Source organism: Haliotis cracherodii, unplaced genomic scaffold (assembly GCF_022045235.1).
Source record: "Haliotis cracherodii isolate W230 unplaced genomic scaffold, xgHalCrac1.p SCAF_20, whole genome shotgun sequence".
In the NCBI taxonomy this organism is placed as follows: domain Eukaryota; kingdom Metazoa; phylum Mollusca; class Gastropoda; order Lepetellida; family Haliotidae; genus Haliotis; species Haliotis cracherodii.
In genome coordinates this window covers 10,296,406-10,316,253 of record NW_027266276.1, presented here as the reverse complement: position 1 = coordinate 10,316,253, position 19,848 = coordinate 10,296,406, and the positions used below count along the sequence as shown (strand labels likewise).

The following is a 19,848-nucleotide window of genomic DNA, read 5'->3' as shown; positions in this document are numbered from 1 at the left end:
GCATCATAATTATTACATCTGTATGAATTTTTATCTGTGAATGAATGAGAGACCTGCTAATTAAGTGCTCGAAGCTTACATTCATTCAAGCATTATATAAGTAATAAATATCAGAGACCAATAAATATATTTGTACGATCTCTGCAATTCTTTGTAAGTAGTGTATGTATTAGTATTCTGTGTTCTCTTCGTATCTATACATGGTCCATACGGGGTTCCATACACATTTTTTAAGATGATGGGTAGGTATGTTGAAAACCTCAAGATGATTTTACATGGAATTGCCACCATCTTCTGTGGTACGTTTGTGTAGGGTCACGTGACACTGTCAATAAATACGCCATGAATATAGTCCATGCATAAACAATGTGAAAATGATGTGTCTTTCATTCAACTTTAAATGCTTTTCATGTCTCAAGTGAGAGTTGCATACATATTAAACATTTTTCAATGAAGCATTTTCGTTAATAAATTGTTTTATCCCAACCCCTTAATTAAATATCGCTCCGCGCCGACTATATAAACCGCCGAACCCTTATTTCGACGTCTGTTGGAAAACTTGTCTCCACGCTGTCAACCACGCGCACCTGTTACGTTGACAGAGCACCGACACAAGCAAAATGGTTATTGCACTACGCAAAGTTCTCATAAGCGATGAAGTTGACCCAAAATGTGTGCAGATCTTGCAAAATAATGGAATTGAAGTGCTTAAAAATACCAAGTTGTCAAAAGAGGAATTACTCGCAGAAATACCGGTGAGTGGACACGATTACAGTGGAAGTTTACACTGACAATGACCTAAATATAATTTTATAGTGTTAGACGGACAACTATTTATATTTGCTTATTCCTACCACGTTTGTTGAATTTTGGATGATAGATTTGCTTGATTTATTATGAATACGTTATTTTCTCTTCGTACCTATGAACGTATACAGAGACTATATGCTGTATATAATACATGTAAAACAGTCATGGTCAAAGGTTAATATATTTATCACTGAAATTAAGCCTGCTAATTATTATGAACGTGTGCGTGATAATATACAAGCACAATGTGTTTAATTAGTATCCAACACTGTTTACATTTGTTTTCTTTTAACTTTTCTTTTCTGGTTTAGTAGTTAGGATTGTATAATTGCTATTATTCTTATGTAAATGTTCTTTGATGGGGTCAGAGTATGTGGAGCATATTAAATATTGTTATTGTTTTGCAAACTTGTTGAAGTGTAAATAAACTTTATTTAATTTTGTCATTGTTAGTAAGTATATTTATGTTCAAACGTACGCGTTTGAGAAAATGGGTTCACCAAATTAGTTTCACACTACTTATCACAATATGTATAACTTCATTTTTAGAGAGAAATATTGTTTAATTTTGATGCCAAGAAACGCATAGATGCACTTTACAAGTCTACCGATAGATGCTTTGAGTTCGATGAGAATAGTTATCTGGATAATAGTACACAGAAAACAGCCTGGAAAGATTTCATCACCAATCAGCTGATTTTTAGGTCAAGTCTCGGCGAAGGCAAAACCGCGGTTAACTGGGCACCGGTCTACACTAGAGATTAGAGATGCGCAAGATATTCCCGCATTGTTTGAGATAACATTAGTTCAGGCACAGCCGTGGGGTTATTGTCCTGTATGGAATTTGTCCACGACGTGTCTACCGAAAATAATGTCAGCCCGCCCCGCGCTGTTCTATCGACCATGTTCACGGCGAAGATTTCATCATCTTTATGTTGTTTTTTTGTGAGACATAATGTCTGTTTTTGCCAGATGACCTTCTCAGTCTAAATACAACAGAAACTGCTGACACAACAGCTTTGGGCTGACGCAACCGGCCGAGGCTTTGGTGGAAATGAAATTAAAGTATGCAAAACATTGAAAAATGCCTCGTAATTAAATGAATTTCTACTTCTTCATTTTTTTTATCTGTGAATATTTATTTCAAGTGAATGTTTTATGCCATTGATCATAACAGAATATTAAATATTATTACAACTAGAGTGTAATAATAATCGTAAATAAATAGGCCTACATGTCCACATTTTTCATCTTTCATTGTTAATTTCAAGTGTATAATTTATGCCATTAATCATAGTGGAATAATAATAATAATAATAATGTGCATATTTATAATGTGCCAAATCCACAACCTAAAGCATACTCAAAGCACTACAATATTTACCCCGGTCACTGGATCAGAGTGCACTCGATTTTCATTCTCAGCTCCCTAAGGAGTATGCAAATAATATTGGGTCATGTTCTGAAAAACAAAATGTTGTATGATTATGCATAATAGATCTTCATTACACATACAAGTTGGTTTAGTTATAAGATCCAAACATTCCTGATTTCCTTAGTTCCAAGTTGATGAGTGAGTGTATTTGGGACCATTGTGTATGTCCCAGTATATCCAGAGGGCCCAATGGAATTTGGGGCAGCGTTTTCACAAACTATTTGCTATTTTATTTAAAGGAACATGAATATGTTGAATAAAAATTACTTAACTTATATACCATGGCTGGGACGAGTCCGGATTTACTACCCGGGTACCCACACCCCTATTACCTGACCCTACCCGGGTACCCGCTGTTGGTGTCAAAATGTCCGATTGGGAATAGTTTGACAGTAGCCCTGGCAGAATGTATTTGGATACACGTATAAAACGATGTGGCCATGCATACACTGAAATTCTCCTGTTATTGCTACATCAAATCCACAGCTGCTCTGCACACATTTACAGGGCGCATCTTTTGACTTTTTCTGTAATATAAACATGAAACAGTCATGTGATGTTTATTCATTAAAGCGACAACCAGCTGTGTCTGAAATAAGCTAAACTAACAGCACTCGTGACCTGGTGTTTGGAGAGTTATTACAAGCTGTACAGCTGTACAGCTGTAGATTGCTCAGTATAATTGGAAACGCTTTTTCATGGACATGATGCAACCAACAGCTGTGGACACCTTTTCAAACTTAATTATTCCATGTGAAATAGAATACAATATAAAAGAATATTTGATGCATTTAAAATTAACTTCAACAGTATTTGTTTTAAAAAATACAGCTGATTAAAATATTTGTGACAATATTGATTACTTTGTCTCCATGCTGTTTACTTAAATTTTCATTGTATTTCAACAATATACAGGTTGATTTTTTTCGTTATGTCATTGGTATTCAAATATTATTAAGAAGTCACAATAGCATATGTTTGCCATTATGTTTATTTAAGTACCCTAGAGGTAGGGGTAGAGTTGGGGGTAACTTATCCTGACCCTAGCACAACTAGCTGTGAGGATCCAAGAGGCATTCAGAAATATGTATTTTCCAATACTAAATCATTTTCTTGATATTTTTTCTAGTTTTCATGATACTATTGGGTGGCAAATAGATTCTACAATCGACACTTTATTTTAAAAATGCGGTGAACCCCCTAAAACCCCCTCCAGTTCCACCTCACCCCTGTAAACTGTTTTGGACAAAAAAAATAAGAAGTTGGTGAGGTGTGACCAATATTGCTGACAAGCCCACCCTGAAGTATTCCATCATAAAAGAAATAAAAAACTGAACTACTGTGTGCAATTTTAAATGTGCTTAGTTTGAAATTGAACGTCTTATTTTTTTATCATGTTTATTAGGCTAAAAAACATTATGGTAGTGTTGATGATGCCCCTAGGCACCCAGCCCGAACCAAGCTATGGGTGAACATGGACATCTTCCATTTGTGTTTGTCCCCAGAGTCAAGGTCACCATGGTCACATGACTAGGATTTTCTTTGCATTGTTTTATTGAGTACAATTGGCATGGTAAATGTCACAACTAAATTAACTCATCGATTTGTTTCAGAAATACGATGGCTTGATAGTAAGGTCAGCGACCAAGGTCACGGCCGATGTGATTAATGCTGCGACAAATTTGAAGATCATTGGTCGAGCAGGGACTGGCGTAGACAACATCGACTGTCAAGCTGCAACCCGGAGAGGGGTCATTGTCATGAAGTAAGTGTGGTCACAATTTGTGACCACAATCATGATATCTAAGCACAATCATGTTCATGAGGAAATCTAAGCATGATCATGTTCATGAGGAAATCTAAGCACGATCATGTTCATGAGGATATTTAAGCACAATCGTGTTCATGAGAATATGTAAGCACAATCATGTTCATGAGGATATTTAAGCACGGTCATGTTCATGAGAATATGTAAGCACAATCATGTTCATGAGGATATTTAAGCACGGTCATGTTCATGAGGATATGTAAGCACAATCATGTTCATGAGGATATTTAAGCACAATCATGTTCATGAGAATATGTAAGCACAATCATGTTCATGAGAATATGTAAGCACGATCATGTTCATGAGGATATTTAAGCACGGTCATGTTCATGAAGATATTTAAGAACGATCATGTTCATGAGGATATTTAAGCACAATCATGTTCATGAGAATATGTAAGCACGATCATGTTCATGAGGATATGTAAGCACAATCATGTTCATGAGGAAATCTAAGCATGATCATGTTCATGAAGATAATTAAGCACATTCATGTTCATGAGGAAGTCTAAGCACAATCATGTTCATGGAGATATGTAAGCACAATCATGTTCATGAGGATATGTAAGCACAACCATGTTCATGAGGATATATAAGCACGATCATGTTCATGAGGATATGTAAGCACAATCATGTTCATGAAAATATGTAAGCACAATCATGTTCATGAGAATATGTAAGCACGTTCATGTTCATGAGGATATGTAAGCACAATCATGTTCATGAAAATATGTAAGCACAATCATGTTCATGAGGATATGTAAGCACAATCATGTTCATGAAAATATGTAAGCACGTTCATGTTCATGAGGATATGTAAGCACAATCATGTTCATGAAAATATGTAAGCACAATCATGTTCATGAGGATATGTAAGCACAATCATGTTCATGAAAATATGTAAGCACAATCATGTTCATGAAGATATGTAAGCACAATCATGTTCATGAAAATATGTAAGCATGATCATGTTCATGAGGATATGTAAGCACAATCGTGTTCATGAGGATATTTAAGCACAATCATGTTCAAGAGGAAATCTAAGCACTGCTTTGTTCATGAAGATATTTAAGCACAATCATGTTCATGAGAATATGTAAGCACAATCATGTTCATGAGGATATTTAAGCATGGTCATGTTCAAGAGGATATTTAAGCACAATCGTGTTCATGAGGATATTTAAGCACAATCATGTTCAAGAGGAAATCTAAGCATGATCATGTTCATGAAGATATGTAAGCACGATCATGTTCATGAGGATATTTAAGCATGGTCATGTTCAAGAGGATATTTAAGCACAATCGTGTTCATGAGGATATTTAAGCACGATCATGTTCAAGAGGAAATCTAAGCATGATCATGTTCATGAAGATATGTAAGCACGATCATGTTCATGAGGATATTTAAGCACGATCATGTTCATAATATGTAAGCACATGATTTGTGGACATTTTGATACTATGTAATAACATCAGGCTTTCCATCCACATTAAGGGGACACATGATAGGACTGACATACTGTTCCAAGTGGCTGGCTGTTTTCTGACAATAGTTTCTCTGTTTTAGCACACCTGGCGGGAACACACTGAGCGCTGCTGAACACACCTGTGCCTTGATTATAGCTATGACAAGGTGAGCTTCTGAATTAGGAGTGATGGTGGTGAAAATTGGTCTCAAGACTATCGCACTTATATAGTGATGTGCATGCTTGTGTGTGAGAGTGTCTGTGTGTCTTCTTGTCCTAGTCTGGATTACAGTGCCAGCCTACTGAGATACCATGCCATGGTTTTACACGAATACCCCTCTCAGACAAATTATACGGACTCCAAGTCGACCAGTCTATGTTTCATTCCCTTAATACTGAGCGCGATGCTGAGTAACAAGTACCATCTTTTCTTTGATATGACGCTCCAGGGATTGAACCACCAACTTACACTCTCTGGACAGGCGCTCTATCCACTTGGCTACGGAGGCGTCCTCTATTATGAAGATTCTTGGATGTGTGCCTTGTGTTGCCTACTGTGTGTTTTTGTGTACTTTATGACTCTGTTAGCCATGCCTCTCGGATTGGTTATTCCATTGACTTTGATGTGGTTAGTCTAACACCATCTTCCCCGGGCAAGGGAGTTAACTTACACTTTCCAGTTTCCTCCTTTGCAGAACGAGGCTGGAATTTACTGGGCTTGATCGTATCGCCACCAGTGGCGATTACGAGTTATGACCCTTCTTTGTCCCTCCTATTGACCAATAAGATTCCATCTCTCATATCACATACATTTGTCAAGACGATCTGATCGATAATCAAGACCTTTATTGGAAAAAAATCTGTCTTATCTCACGAAGTGCATCAAATCACTTGAGCACCTTTGTTAAAAACATGAAAAGATTTGGAAAATATCTGTCGACGCCCAGTTGACGGCACACATGCTCTGCAAATCCTGCAATCGACCCAAATCTGCATGGCAGTTGCCATGTTGTTTAATCATGTGATTTTGATTGGACTATGCATAGACTCGTTAGTCCAGCCAAAACATAACTCCATAATTGACGCCTAGTTAGGGAAGGGTGGAAGCTGGACTTTTACTGTTAATTAACTCCCTTGCCCTGAGAGATGATTGAACACTTGGAGCTAACTCAAGTGGTGAACAGAATGCTTGTTTCCTAAATTTCACATGGAGACACTCAATTTGTTTCAGAACAACTTTTTTCACATTTGCCAAAATAATTTAAAAATCATTTCTATAAGTGTTAATTCTTTTATTAAAAGTCAAGTGGTTATAGCTCCTATACTGTGCCACTTGTAAGATTTCCTTCATCAGTAACCTAGCAACCATTTGGGGAACAGGAAAAGGCTGATTTAGATGAAATTTAATATCATTCCACATTTCAGACATTTGGGGTTGGCAGATCCATAAACCAATACCGTATTCGACGTAATAAGCGCCCCGCTCTAATAAGCGCCCATGGCGATATTTACTAATATATTGGCTAGTGAACAATCCCAATTAGCACCCCTTCCGATTGATCAATGAACACAAGACTTATTTATTCGCGTATAATACGCACTCGTGTGTTATATGCATCCTCAGTTATAGGCAATTAAATTCTGGAAAAAATATCTCTCGTATATAAACATTTCAGGCTGTCAGCATAAACCCGAAACTTATCTTTCAACTCTGTTTTTTTCACCAAAATAATATTCTAATAAGAGCCCACTATTTCTAATTTTGAGAGCGCCCTGGGCGCTTATTGCGTTGAATACGGTAATTAAGAAAACTGGTCCGTTTTTGAAAAAGTAGTATGATGTTAATGTTTCAGGGAGCTGTCTTTAGCCGCTCAGTCCATGAAAGAAGGAAAGTGGGACCGGAAGAAGTTCATGGGATCCGAACTCAACGGCAAAACACTGGGAATTATTGGTCTGGGAAGAATAGGGAAAGAAGTGGCTCAAAGAATGCAGTCCTTTGGAATGAGGGTAACGCCCTGACTCATACAGTTGTAGGGGCTCGGGTGGCCCAGTCGTCTAAGTGCAGAGTTGCGTCCCTTGGGCACGCCAGGAACCTATGATTGTGGTTTGAATCCAGGTTCACCCCGATTATGTTTCTCGATTTGTCAGCACCATACCCGTGCTCGGGATTGACCAAAATGTTAAATGTCTAAGATCTGCATCACTTCGGGCTTTCCTCCCACATTAATCTGACACACTGTGATATAACTGGAATACTGTTTAAAGCACTGTTTAACCCACTCACTCACAGTTTTTAAAAAGAGACTTGGCCTCGTCAACATCACATTGTCATGTAGATAATCTCATTTAATTCAGAACTTTTGCTTCAATATGATCTCTCTGTGGCTGACGATTTGAATACACTTCCACAGAATGTCGCACCTGGTGAACTTTTTAATCAGCGAGATTGTAGTTTGCTGAAATTCAAGTGCGCTTTAAATATTTGGTGTAGTGGGAGTAAACTATCACAGTTTCTCTTTGATGATGTGAGACTTGACACCAAGATAGATATACAGCTGTCTAGTGGTTAAAGCGTTCGCTTTTCAAGCCGAACACCGAGGTTTGCTTCCCGACATGGGTACAATGTGTGAAGCCCACTTGTGGTGTCCCCTGACGAGATATTGCTGGAATATTGCTAAAAGCGGCGTAAAACCACACTCACTCACTCAATTCGATGTATGTGCTACGTATTAATACATATGGCCGCCTTGTGGGTACCTAGTTGCTATTTTTAACCACAGCCTGGCTCTAGAAAGAGAGTATTATGAGCTCCCTGACCAATGAGTGCTCAGATTACATCGCACAACCAGCGATATTTCTTGGAAAAAGTGCCTCAGCCTGTCATCTGTTTACACACTGGTTCAGTGTCCGGCAGTGATAGTGTTTGCATGGCGGCGTAGGGCTCATATGCCTTGTGTGAATTGTACATGGCCTTATTTCATTGGCTGACTTAAAACAGACATTGATGATGCTAACAGGTGTTCGCTTCTTGCGCTGAAGACTTGGGTTTGATAGGTGAAATATGTGACGATCATTTGAGGTATTCCCATGCTGTGATATGGCTTGAATATTGGTGTGATATGGCTTGAATATTGGTGTGATATGGCTGGAATATTGGTGGAATATTGGTGTGATATGGCTGGAATATTGGTGTGATATGGCTGGAATATTGGTGTGATATGGCTGGAATATTGGTGGAATATTGGTGTGATATGGCTGGAATATTGGTGTGATATGGCTGGAATATTGGTGGAATATTGGTGTGATATGGCTGGAATATTGGTGGAATATTGCTGTGATATGGCTGGAATATTGGTGGAATATTGGTGTGATATGGCTGGAATATTGCTGTGATATTGCTGGAATATTGGTGGAAGTGACATTAGGCCCACTCACTCATTAGGATAGCTGTATTTCTGTGTTTGTAGATGCTACAATGACATTTTTTCTGCACAGACAATAGGATACGACCCCATTATCGGAGGTGATGTCAGTTCCGAGTGGAACGTTGAATGGCTGCCCATGGAACAAATCTGGCCTCAAGTCGACTACATCACTGTTCATACCCCACTCATCCCACAGACAAAAAGTAGGTCAAACATACATATTTGAATTACCGTATGTGCCAAAATAACCACCCAGCACTTAAAGATTTGAAAAAAGGGGACTGTTTATTTTAACCATATACAATGATGTCAGACATACAGCGGGATCCTGACAGAAAGTGCAGATAAAAAAACCTGGGGACCCACTTAGCTGAAATTTGTTTTGTAAACCTGGTGCCAAATGATTTAGTTACCGGTATGTAGTTTTCATACCTCACCGTGATAAGTGTGCTTTAAAAAAAGAGTGTGCAGCTTTAGAAATTGGCACTAGTCCTGTAGTCCTTGCCAGACTGCCCAATAGTTAAGGTATCTTAAGGACTGGTCAAAATTTGCTATTTTTAAAGGTTTTGCTATATGTTATCATTATAAGGACAAGTGGACTAAAACAGTTAGTTTCTAACACTGGGTGCGCTCATCCTGTGCCCAAACCCTCTCCCTAACTTTGGATCCACATCTCGACAGTGATAGGTGGTGTCTTATGAGTTGCCCTGTTGCTGTTTCAGACTTGATCAATGACACAGTGTTCAGTGCGTGTAAGAAGGGCGTTCGAGTGGTCAACTGTGCCCGCGGCGGCATCATTGATGAGGAGGCGTTGCTGCGGGCACTGGAATCAGGACAGTGTGCTGGTGCTGGTCTGGATGTATTTGTGGAGGTAACAATGAAATTTCATTATTTTTGTATTTGACACAACAAGATTTTTCTGTGTTGTATCACTTTAGTTTGGTCATATTATGGGGGACAGCCTCTGTGGTCTAGTGGTAGAGCGTCCGCCCGGAGAGCGGAAGGTCCGGGGTTCTATCCCCGACCGCGTCATACCAAAAGACGTTAAAAGATGGTACTTGTTGTTACCCTGTCTGGCGCTCGGCATTAAGGGGCTAAAACAAGGACTGGTCGGCTCGGAGTCAGTATACTGTGTCTGAGTGGGGTATTCATGTTTAACTGCGGCATGGTATCTCAGTGAGCTGGGACTATAAATCGGCATCAGTCCAGACTAGTACAAGCAGCCACACACACAAGTACATGCACGTCGCTATATAAGTGCAATAATCTTGGACATGACATTAAACCCCATTTCACCTCACCTCATATTATGGGTGCTTCAAGATGTCGTTCAAACCAGGACATCAAGTGAAACATGTTTAGTATAAAAATTCATCTTCCCAAGGCAAAGGCGTTAACTGACTGTAAAAGTCTAGTTTCCACCCTTGCCGAACTAAGCTGGAATTTTGAGGTTCGATCGTAGCGCCACCAGTGGCTATTATGAGTTATCTGTCTATGTCCCTCCTATTGACCAGTCGGGATGGTCGGGTAGCCTAGTGGTTAAAGCGTTCGCTCGTCACACCGAACACCCGGGTTCAATTCACGACATGGCTACAATGTGTGAAGCTGTGATATTGCTGGAATTTTGCTACAAGCAGTGTAAAGCCATACTCACTCACTCACTCACACTCAGGTTCAATCTCTCATATCACTTGCATTTGTTTCAAACAAAATGGCGGAGAACAGTCAAGACGATCTGATTGATAATCAAAATCTCTGTTGTAATAAAACGGGTGTTACCATGCGAAGTGCACCAAATCACTTGCGCACCTTGATTAAAAACCTGAAAAGATTTGCAAAATATCTGTCAACACCTAGTTGACAGTACACATGGTTTGCAAATCCTGCAGTCGACCGAAACCTGCATGTTTAAATCCATGTTGTTTAGGAGCCATGTTGTGTAGTTGGTTGCACGATTTTGATTGGACTCTGCATAGACTCGTTAGTCCAGCCAAAATGTAACTCCGGAGTTCCATCCTAGTTTGGCAAGGGTGGAAACTGGACCTTTATAGTCAGATCAAAATTATGCTGTCTTGAATTGAGGGTTTGGAATTCATTCATAAACATTCTCTTGCTTTTTGTTTGACAATGATGAGCAAATAATCAATAGATGAGTAAGAAATGTGTAAGTCACAAGTACATGATTAGCTGTTAGTTATATACAAATATAAACTTGGTGAGTGGGAAAAATTATATAAATTTTAATAATTTATGATTGTAGTATTGTTCCTTGATAGCCATCTGATTATGGTACAGTGTGTTCAGTGGTATTTGTTTAAACCTGATGTCTTGCAGTCTACTCTGTTTGACACACAAAATAAATTATAATTATATTTGATTTTCTGTATTTTTCAAATTTTTTAGTAAATTTGTGAAAACAATTTTACCGATTACCCACTCACCCATAAATAACTTGCTCATTCACCAAATACACTCACTCACATGTTCACTCAGATAAACACTCACTCATTCACTCACTCACTCAATACCTACACACTCACTCACCCACCCACCCACTCACTCACTCACTCACTCACTCACTCACTCACTCACTCAGTACCTACTCACTCACTCACTCACTCACTCACCCACCCATTCACTCACTCACTCACTCACTCACTCACTCACTCACTCACTCACTCACCCACCCACCCACCCACTCACTCACTCACTCACTCATGTATGTGGCAGGAGCCCCCAAAGGACTCTCCCATAGTGAAGCACCCGAAGGTAATCGCCACGCCTCACCTTGGGGCCAGCACGACGGAGGCACAGACCCGGGTTGCCGAGGAGATCGCCCAGCAGTTTGTGGATCTCACCAAGGGAACCAGTCTGTTTGGAGCGGTGAGTTCATGTTGAGTGTCTCTTAATAACTTGCCTTAATGGGTTCTCATATGATTAAAATCCAGATTAAATACAACATATTCTTGTGTGAACTGTGACACGGTATCTCAGTGTGCTTGCACTATAGAAATGGCTTGTCCAGGCTAGTTAGTGCAGCCACACTCATGTGCATACACATTGCTTTATAATGACAATTACTTCTTCCTATCCCTAATTTCTGGGGTAGAATAGGTCTTCAGCAACCCATACTTGCAGTAAAAGGAAACTATGCTTGTTGTAAAAGGCGACTAACGGGATCGGGTGGTCAGGCTCGCTGACTTGGTTGATACAATTCATCGATCCCAATTGCATGGATCGATGGTCATGATGTCAATCACTGGATTGTCTGGTCCAGACTCGATTATTTTACAGACCGCCATCATATAGCTGGAATATTGCTGAGTGCGGCGTTAAACCACAAACCAACCAAAACCAACCTATTGCACTTTGATTTTTCAATATAATCTCCATTCACCTCAAAACACTTATTCCATTTGTCCTTCAAGCTTTCAATACCACTTTTATAGTAATCCGCAGATTGGCCCTCTAACCACGCCTCTGTGGCAGCCTTTATCCCTAATGCGACATCAAACCACATTTTAATTTTTTTATTTAACTGTGGCATTGTATCTCAGAGGGCTAGTTCAATAAAACCACTATTAGCATCCCCACACATGTTGTTATATATCTACAAAAATCTTGTACACAAACCCATTTCGACCCCCCTCAACTAAATTTCGTATTTCGTATTTGTTTGTGGTATTACTGCTGACGGTGGTGTTCATGGGGATGAAGATATCACCTTCTATTGCAGATAAATGCCCCTGCCCTGGCTAATGCCCTGAGTCCCGAGACGAAACCCGTGGTCAGTTTAGGAGAGGGCCTGGGCAGTCTGGCTTCGGCTATCGGAGGCGGCAGCGCTAAGAGTGTCCAGCTCACGACTTACGGTAATGCCTTAGATTGAGTGAGTGAGGTTGGTTTTAGCCGCTTAGAACAGCTTCAGTTCTATCTCATGTTAGCTTAATATAGGAGAAGACCCGCGAAGATCCGGGGTAGAATAGCTCTTCAGCAACCCATGCTTGCTGTAAAAGGTGACTGTGCTTGTCATAAGAGGCGACTAACGGGATCGGGTGGTCAGGCTCGCTGACTTGGTTGATGCATGTCATCATATCGTGGGTCGATATGATGATCATGATATTAATCACTGGATTGCCTGGTCCAGACCCGATCATTTCCAGACCGGCGCCATAGAGCAGGAATATTGCTGAGTGCGGCGTTAAACAACAAACAAACAAACAAACAAACAAACAAACAAACAATATGGTCTTTAAAGTTCACCATGGGCACAGATATATTGCTCACAAACTGAGGATCATAATCAGGACAAACGCGGGATTCAAACCCATGATTGATGGCAATGGTAGCCCAGTTGTCAAAGGCACTGAAATCCGCTGTGCAGAGTTGCGTCCCTTGGGCATGCCAGAAACCTATGATTGTGGGTTTGAATCCAGATTTGCCCTGATTGTTCCTAGGTTTGTCAGCACCATATTTGTGCTCGTGGGTTTCACCCAAGTGGTACATGTCTAAGACCTCCTACATCAAGCTGACACTCTGTGGTATAATGGACTACTGTTCAAAGGGGGGGTTAAAGCAACTCAATCACTCACTCGACCCCATCATCATAACATTTTGGCACACCTAAGAGATGCAGTTCAGCACAGTGAGTTAAAACGAATGGCCCAAATCTGCCTTCATAATGTCTTTGATGTAGATTGAATCAAGTGTAATTAGATGAATTGAGATCAGCTGTTATCACATTATCAGGATTGTGGCAGTGTTAGAAATTTGCACTAGTCCTGCAGTCCTTGCCAAACTGCCAATAGTTAAGGTATCATTAGGACTAGTAGAAGTTTGCCCTTTTTAAGGGTTTTGCTCTATCTTGTCGTGAGGGCACGGGTGGCCCAGTCGTCTAAGGTGCCACGATTCGCTGTGCAGAGTTGCATCCCTTGGGCACGCCAGAAACCTATGATTGTGGGTTTGAATCCCAGTTTGCCCCGATTATGTTTCTAGGTTTGTCAGCACCATACCCTTGCTCGTGGGTTTAATCGAAGTGGTAAACGTCTGAGACCTGCATCACTTCAGGTTTTCCTCCCACATTAAGCTGACACGCAGCGATATAACTGGAACACTGTTAAAAGCGGAGTTAAACCCAACTCACTCACTCACTTACTCACTATGTTGTCATTTTAAGGTTAGTGGACTAAAACTTTTAATTTGTATTGATGATTGTGGCGAATATTTCTTTATTGTATACTGATCAAAAGAAGTAAAGGACCACCCAATGTTTGCATATTACTATGGTTTATCTGTCAGGGCTTGATCAACTAACGATAGTGACATGAAAGAATAAAGCAGTTGCTGACGGATTTTGGGTGGTATATGTTGATTTTTGTTGTGAATTTACATCTTTCATGTTATGCCACAGTAGTCTTTGTCTACTGAAAAATGAATTCAATGAACAAAATAGAAGACAGACTAACCTTTTATACATATTTCCGTATCAAGTGCATCTAACTTTTTTTCGAGATGTAAATAGATTGGGTTTTTTAGGTGTTAATAGATTGGGTTTTTTTTAGGTGTTAAAAGATTGGTTGTTTTTTTTCAGTGTTAATAGGTTGGTTTCTTTCTTTTAGATGTAAATAGATTGGATTCTAGCAATGGGATTGTTGTGTGGTTTAGGTGTTGTCAAGCTGAACTTACAAGTTTGAGGACTCACGTGTATACTGTGTGATATTGCTGGAATGGAATATGGCTGAACCCTACTTACTAGACTCCAATAAAAACATTTCTAGGTTCGTCGTTGAGCAACGCGGGGAAGTATCTGAATGCAGCATTGTTGGCCGGCTTCCTTCGCAACCAGGGATCAGGCGACAAGGCACAGCTCAACCTTGTCAACTCACCTGTACTCGCCAAGGAGGCAGGCCTAGAGGTGAGTTATCAACTCACCTGTACTAGCCAAGGAGGCAGGCCTAGAGGTGAGTTATCAAATCACCTGTACTAGCCAAGGAGGCAGGCCTAGAGGTGAGTTATCAAATCACCTGTACTAGCCAAGGAAGCAGGCCTAGAGGTGAGTTATCAACTCACCTGTACTAGCCAAGGAGGCAGGCCTAGAGGTGAGTTATCAACTCACCTGTACTAGCCAAGGAGGCAGGCCTAGAGGTGAGTTATCATTTCGCCTGTACTAGCCAAGGAGGCAGGTCTAGAGGTGAGTTATCATTTCGCCTGTACTAGCCAAGGAAGCAGGTCTAGAGGTGAGTTATCATTTCGCCTGTACTAGCCAAGGAAGCAGGTCTAGAGGTGAGTTATCATTTCGTCTGTACTAGCCAAGGAGGCAGGTCTAGAGGTGAGTTATCATTTCGCCTGTACTAGCCAAGGAGGCAGGTCTAGAGGTGAGTTATCAAATCACCTGTACTCGCCAAGGAGACAGGCCTAGAGGTGAGTTATCAAATCACCTGTACTAGCCAAGGAGGCAGGCCTAGAGGTGAGTTATCAAATCACCTGTACTAGCCAAGGAGGCAGGCCTAGAGGTGAGTCATCAAATCACCTGTACTAGCCAAGGAGGCAGGCCTAGAGGTGAGTTATCAAATCACCTGTACTAGCCAAGGAGGCAGGTCTAGAGGTGAGTTATCAAATCACATGTACTCGCCAAGGAGACAGGCCTAGAGGTGAGTTATCAAATCACCTGTACTAGCCAAGGAGGCAGGCCTAGAGGTGAGTTATCAAATCACCTGTACTAGCCAAGGAGGCAGGTCTAGAGGTGAGTTATCAAATCACCTGTACTCGCCAAGGAGACAGTCCTAGAAGTGAGTTATCATTCCGGGTTAACCCTTTCATTAACACACAGCCCCCCATGGGAATTCTGGGTTAACTCTACCATTAACACACAGCCCCCTCGGGGATTCCAGGTTAACTCTACCATTAACACACTGCCCCCCATGGGAATTCTGGGTTAACTCTACCATTAACACACTGCCCCCATGGGGATTCTGGGTTAACTCTACCATTAACACACTGCCCCCGTGGGGATTCTGGGTTAACTCTACCATTAACACACAGCCCCCTGTGGGGATTCTGGGTAAACTCTACCATTAACATACTGCCCCCTGTTGGGATTCTGGGTAAACTCTACCATTAACACACAGCCCCCTGTGGGGATTCTGGGTAAACTCTACCATTAACACACAGCCCCCTGTTGGGATTCTGGGTAAACTCTACCATTAACACACTGCCCCCATGGTTAACTCTACCATTAACACACTGCCCCCATGGGGATTCTGGGTAAACTCTACCATTAACACACAGCCCCCGTGACTTCACTGTAAATTAATGAGACTCCCTCCATGATTTATCCACTGTTGCCCTCCATCTTTCCAGGTTGTTGTAAAACATGAAGATGCCGTACCAGGGTCCTACAGCAGTCTTGTTGCCGTGACGATACAGACTAGCGGGGGACCCATCACAATTAAAGGAACCGTGTCTGGCTCCAGCGCCACTCTGGTGGAGATCCAAGGTGCCACCTTCTCCATCCCCCCCGTTCTCAGAGGACCGGCCTTAGTATTCAAGGGAAGCAACTCATCTCTGCTGTCAGTAGCAAGTAAGTGCAACTAGATGTGGCTGAAACTTCACATGCTAGTGCCCCCATGGAGAGTTCTTGTTAGATACTGTCCCCAGAAACCAACGCCTGTTGTAAGGGGCGAGCAAATGGATTGTATGGTCAGACTCCGTGATGTGGTAGATAACATGTCTCCAAACCATGACAGTGTGGATCATTGCACACAATATTGATCACTGATTGTCTGGTCCAGACTAGATTAATTACAGGCCGCTATCACAGTGCCAGGCTGCCATCAGGACCCACAGCCTTCAGAAGCTGAAGACCCTGTGTAAATATTGAGGTCCTCTTTTAAAAATCTACAGCTTCATAAATTGACATGTAATTTACTGTAGGCCATAACAACCCATACAAATTTGAAACTGTAGGCCCACCACAAGTTTACCTGCCACGGTCGACAGGCAGGCGCTGCACTGTCATACAGCTGGAATATTGGTAAATAATCGAGTCTGGACCAGACAATCCAGTGATTAATATCATGAGCATCGATCCACTCGAGTCTGACCACCTGATCCTGTTAGTCGCCTCTTCCGATAAGCATAGTCACCTTTTAGTTACGGTAAGCATGTGTTGCTGAAGACCTATTCTACCCCGGATCTTCACGGGTCTATAGCGGGTATATTGCTGAATGTGGTGTTAAATAATAAACACTCATTCATGTTCCTCAAATGGGAATTTCGATTTAGAATAGGTCCACAACAACCCATTCTGTTTACAAAGGGTGACCATATTTATGTGAGTGGTCAGGATCAGTGTCTTTTTGGATTGTGTGTAATCGTACCTGAACTTTTTGTATTGTTGATCATGATATCAATCACTGGATTGTCTAGTCCAGACTTGATTATTTACAGTCCGTTGCAATGTAGTTAAAATATTGCTGAATGTGGTATTAAACAACAAACAAACATTCATTATTCATGTGTTTTTTCAGATGGACTGGAGAAGGTCGGGTCGAGACTCACAAGCCTGTCTCTATCTCAAGAGGTAGATTCTACCCTGTGGGGCGTGGTCCACCTGGACAAGCCAATCAACAGCAGCTTCCAAACTGTCGAGAACTCCCTGCTGGCTGCACACCAGATTGTGTTTTAGAAATCGGTAGTTACATTGACTCCAATCTTGTTATGTAATACAAAATATCTGTTGTAGTGTTCAGTGTTTTGCTTTTTATTTCTGGCTGAACTCACTAGTGCTGAGGTTGTGTGATCTGTGGTTCCTCGAGACCTCCGCTTGTCGTACAAGGGCTTGTACAGTGTAACATACGTCAGGCTCTCTGGCAATCTTATTACGGGTCACGTCAGAACGACCTTTCATCTGACCAATCAGAGAATCGCTTACCAGATTATGAAAGTGACAGTCAGAATGTGATTTCTAATCATGCAACCTCAAAAACTTTAACTCCGAACGATAGTGACCATCTATTAGCCATACCAGAATGTTCTTTTGTTCAGGTTTCAAATTTGTAATCGAGAATTTGTCAATGTTTCGAAGCGTAGTCGCCAATTTGAAATTAGTGCCATAAAGCACGAGAAAGCTGCCTTCTGATTGGTCATTCCATTGGTCGGTCAAATTTCGCACAAGGTCGGTCTGACATGACCCGTAATGGGATGTCCTCAGATCTTTGTTAAGCGGTAGTGAGAACTAAGATCTGATTTTAATGAGATTGGGTTGGGCTCTCTGGCTTTGTTGACTGCATGTCATTGTATCCCAACACTGTGGATCGGTGCTCATGATATCAATCACTGGTGTGCCTGGTCCACACTTGATGGTTTACAGTTTAGCCTATAGCTGGAATATTGCTGAGTGTGGTGTAGAACATCATCAAGTCAAATCTGTTAAGGGAGACAATGCTTCTTGCACTTTAGGCCACTTGACTGTGAATGGTCATTTTCTGTGTAATTTGGGAAATTGTGAACTGTAAGAATTTTTGCTTGTCAAAGATCATAACATCAAGCATAGTAGCATGACTGCTTTCTAACATCTGTAGGAACATGGCTGCCAAATTCGTACACTGGTACAACAGAGACAGGGGACCAGTCTACCCAATTCGCTTGGCAGTTAAATACAAGCGACAAAACCCTTTCCATATTCGCTGCCAATTGTACGACTCCACGATTCTGACTTTATCATGAGCATGTTATCATGAGAGTTACGTCCCTTAGGCGAACCAAAAACTTTGATCACCGTAAAGGTCTAAGACCTGTATCACTTCGGGCTTTCGTCCCACATGGGTGACTCCTGATGACATTGAAATATTGTTCAAAGTGGCGTTCTAGAAACTTCAGTCGACAGTATTAACTGACAGAGTGATATTTAACCGCCCATTCTAAATGAAGAATGCGTGATGATTTGAGCCAATCAAATGTCAGTTTTCTAAAACAATTCGGTTTTGTTTTATTTACAATCCCTATTCGGAAATCTCAATTTTAACCATATGATGGCGTGGCTCTATTTATAATCACATGGTGTGGCAGATGTAGGATATAGGAGTTTATCCGTCCGCCCGTCCATCCGGTTCTCAAAGGGGACACATTTTCTCAAAAACTATTTAAGTTAGAGAAATGAAATTTTACACACTGATGTTACTGGTCATTATCTCAAATGAGTTCGAAAATTAGTGTCTTAAATTCATTTTTACAGTGTTATGATCCTTGCTATGTGCTTTTCAACTTTATGCATAGTGTGTGCAATAGGGGACATGTTTTCTTGGAAACTATTGAAGTTAGATGAATGAACATTTGCATGCTTATCTGAGAGAAAATTAATCTTGCCAGTTAATTTTAGAGAGTTATGTCCCTTGCTACGTGCTTTTCAGCTTAGTGCATACTGTGTGAAATGGGGACAAGTTTTCTCAGAAGCTATACGTGAATGAAAGTTTGCATGCTTGTCTTGGAGATACTTCAAGTGTCAATACAGTTTGAAAACTGGTCCTGTAAACTTATTATTCTTTCGAGTTATGGCCCTTGATCCATGTTATTTTACTTGGTGATGGTGTCTGCAGTGGGGACAGGTTTTCTCAGAAACTACTGAAGTTAGCTTATCAAAGAGAAGACTGAGTTATTTTTTCCAGAGAAGTTGCCGTTTTGTGTATTTATTACACATTTATTTATTTTTTCGGATGACAAAAAGTGGCCCATCTCAAGTTAAGGCTTCATAGGACCCTTTTTATAGTTTCTGTTCTCTACTATATAAAGAAACAAAATTCTAATGTTCCACATGGTGGGGGATTGTGATAACGCTGTTTTCTTGTCTACATTCCGGACTGGTCTTTTAAAGTACGTTTTCGAGATCCAG

The 19,848-nt window shown here is 40.9% G+C and overlaps 1 protein-coding gene across 1 annotated transcript; it reads left to right on the top strand.

Moving 5' to 3' along the window:
• Positions 1 to 559: 559 nt before the first annotated feature.
• On the top strand, positions 560 to 18,566 carry LOC139470306 (D-3-phosphoglycerate dehydrogenase-like). Its single transcript, XM_071252667.1, has 11 exons — positions 560 to 755; positions 3,859 to 4,010; positions 5,640 to 5,705; positions 7,392 to 7,545; positions 9,034 to 9,166; positions 9,686 to 9,834; positions 11,694 to 11,846; positions 12,700 to 12,832; positions 14,738 to 14,874; positions 16,320 to 16,539; positions 17,489 to 18,566. Exons 1-11 carry the CDS (start codon positions 621 to 623, stop codon positions 17,644 to 17,646), a joined length of 1,590 nt encoding a protein of 529 aa, XP_071108768.1. The 5' UTR covers positions 560 to 620; the 3' UTR covers positions 17,647 to 18,566.
• The last annotated feature ends 1,282 nt before the right edge of the window (positions 18,567 to 19,848 follow it).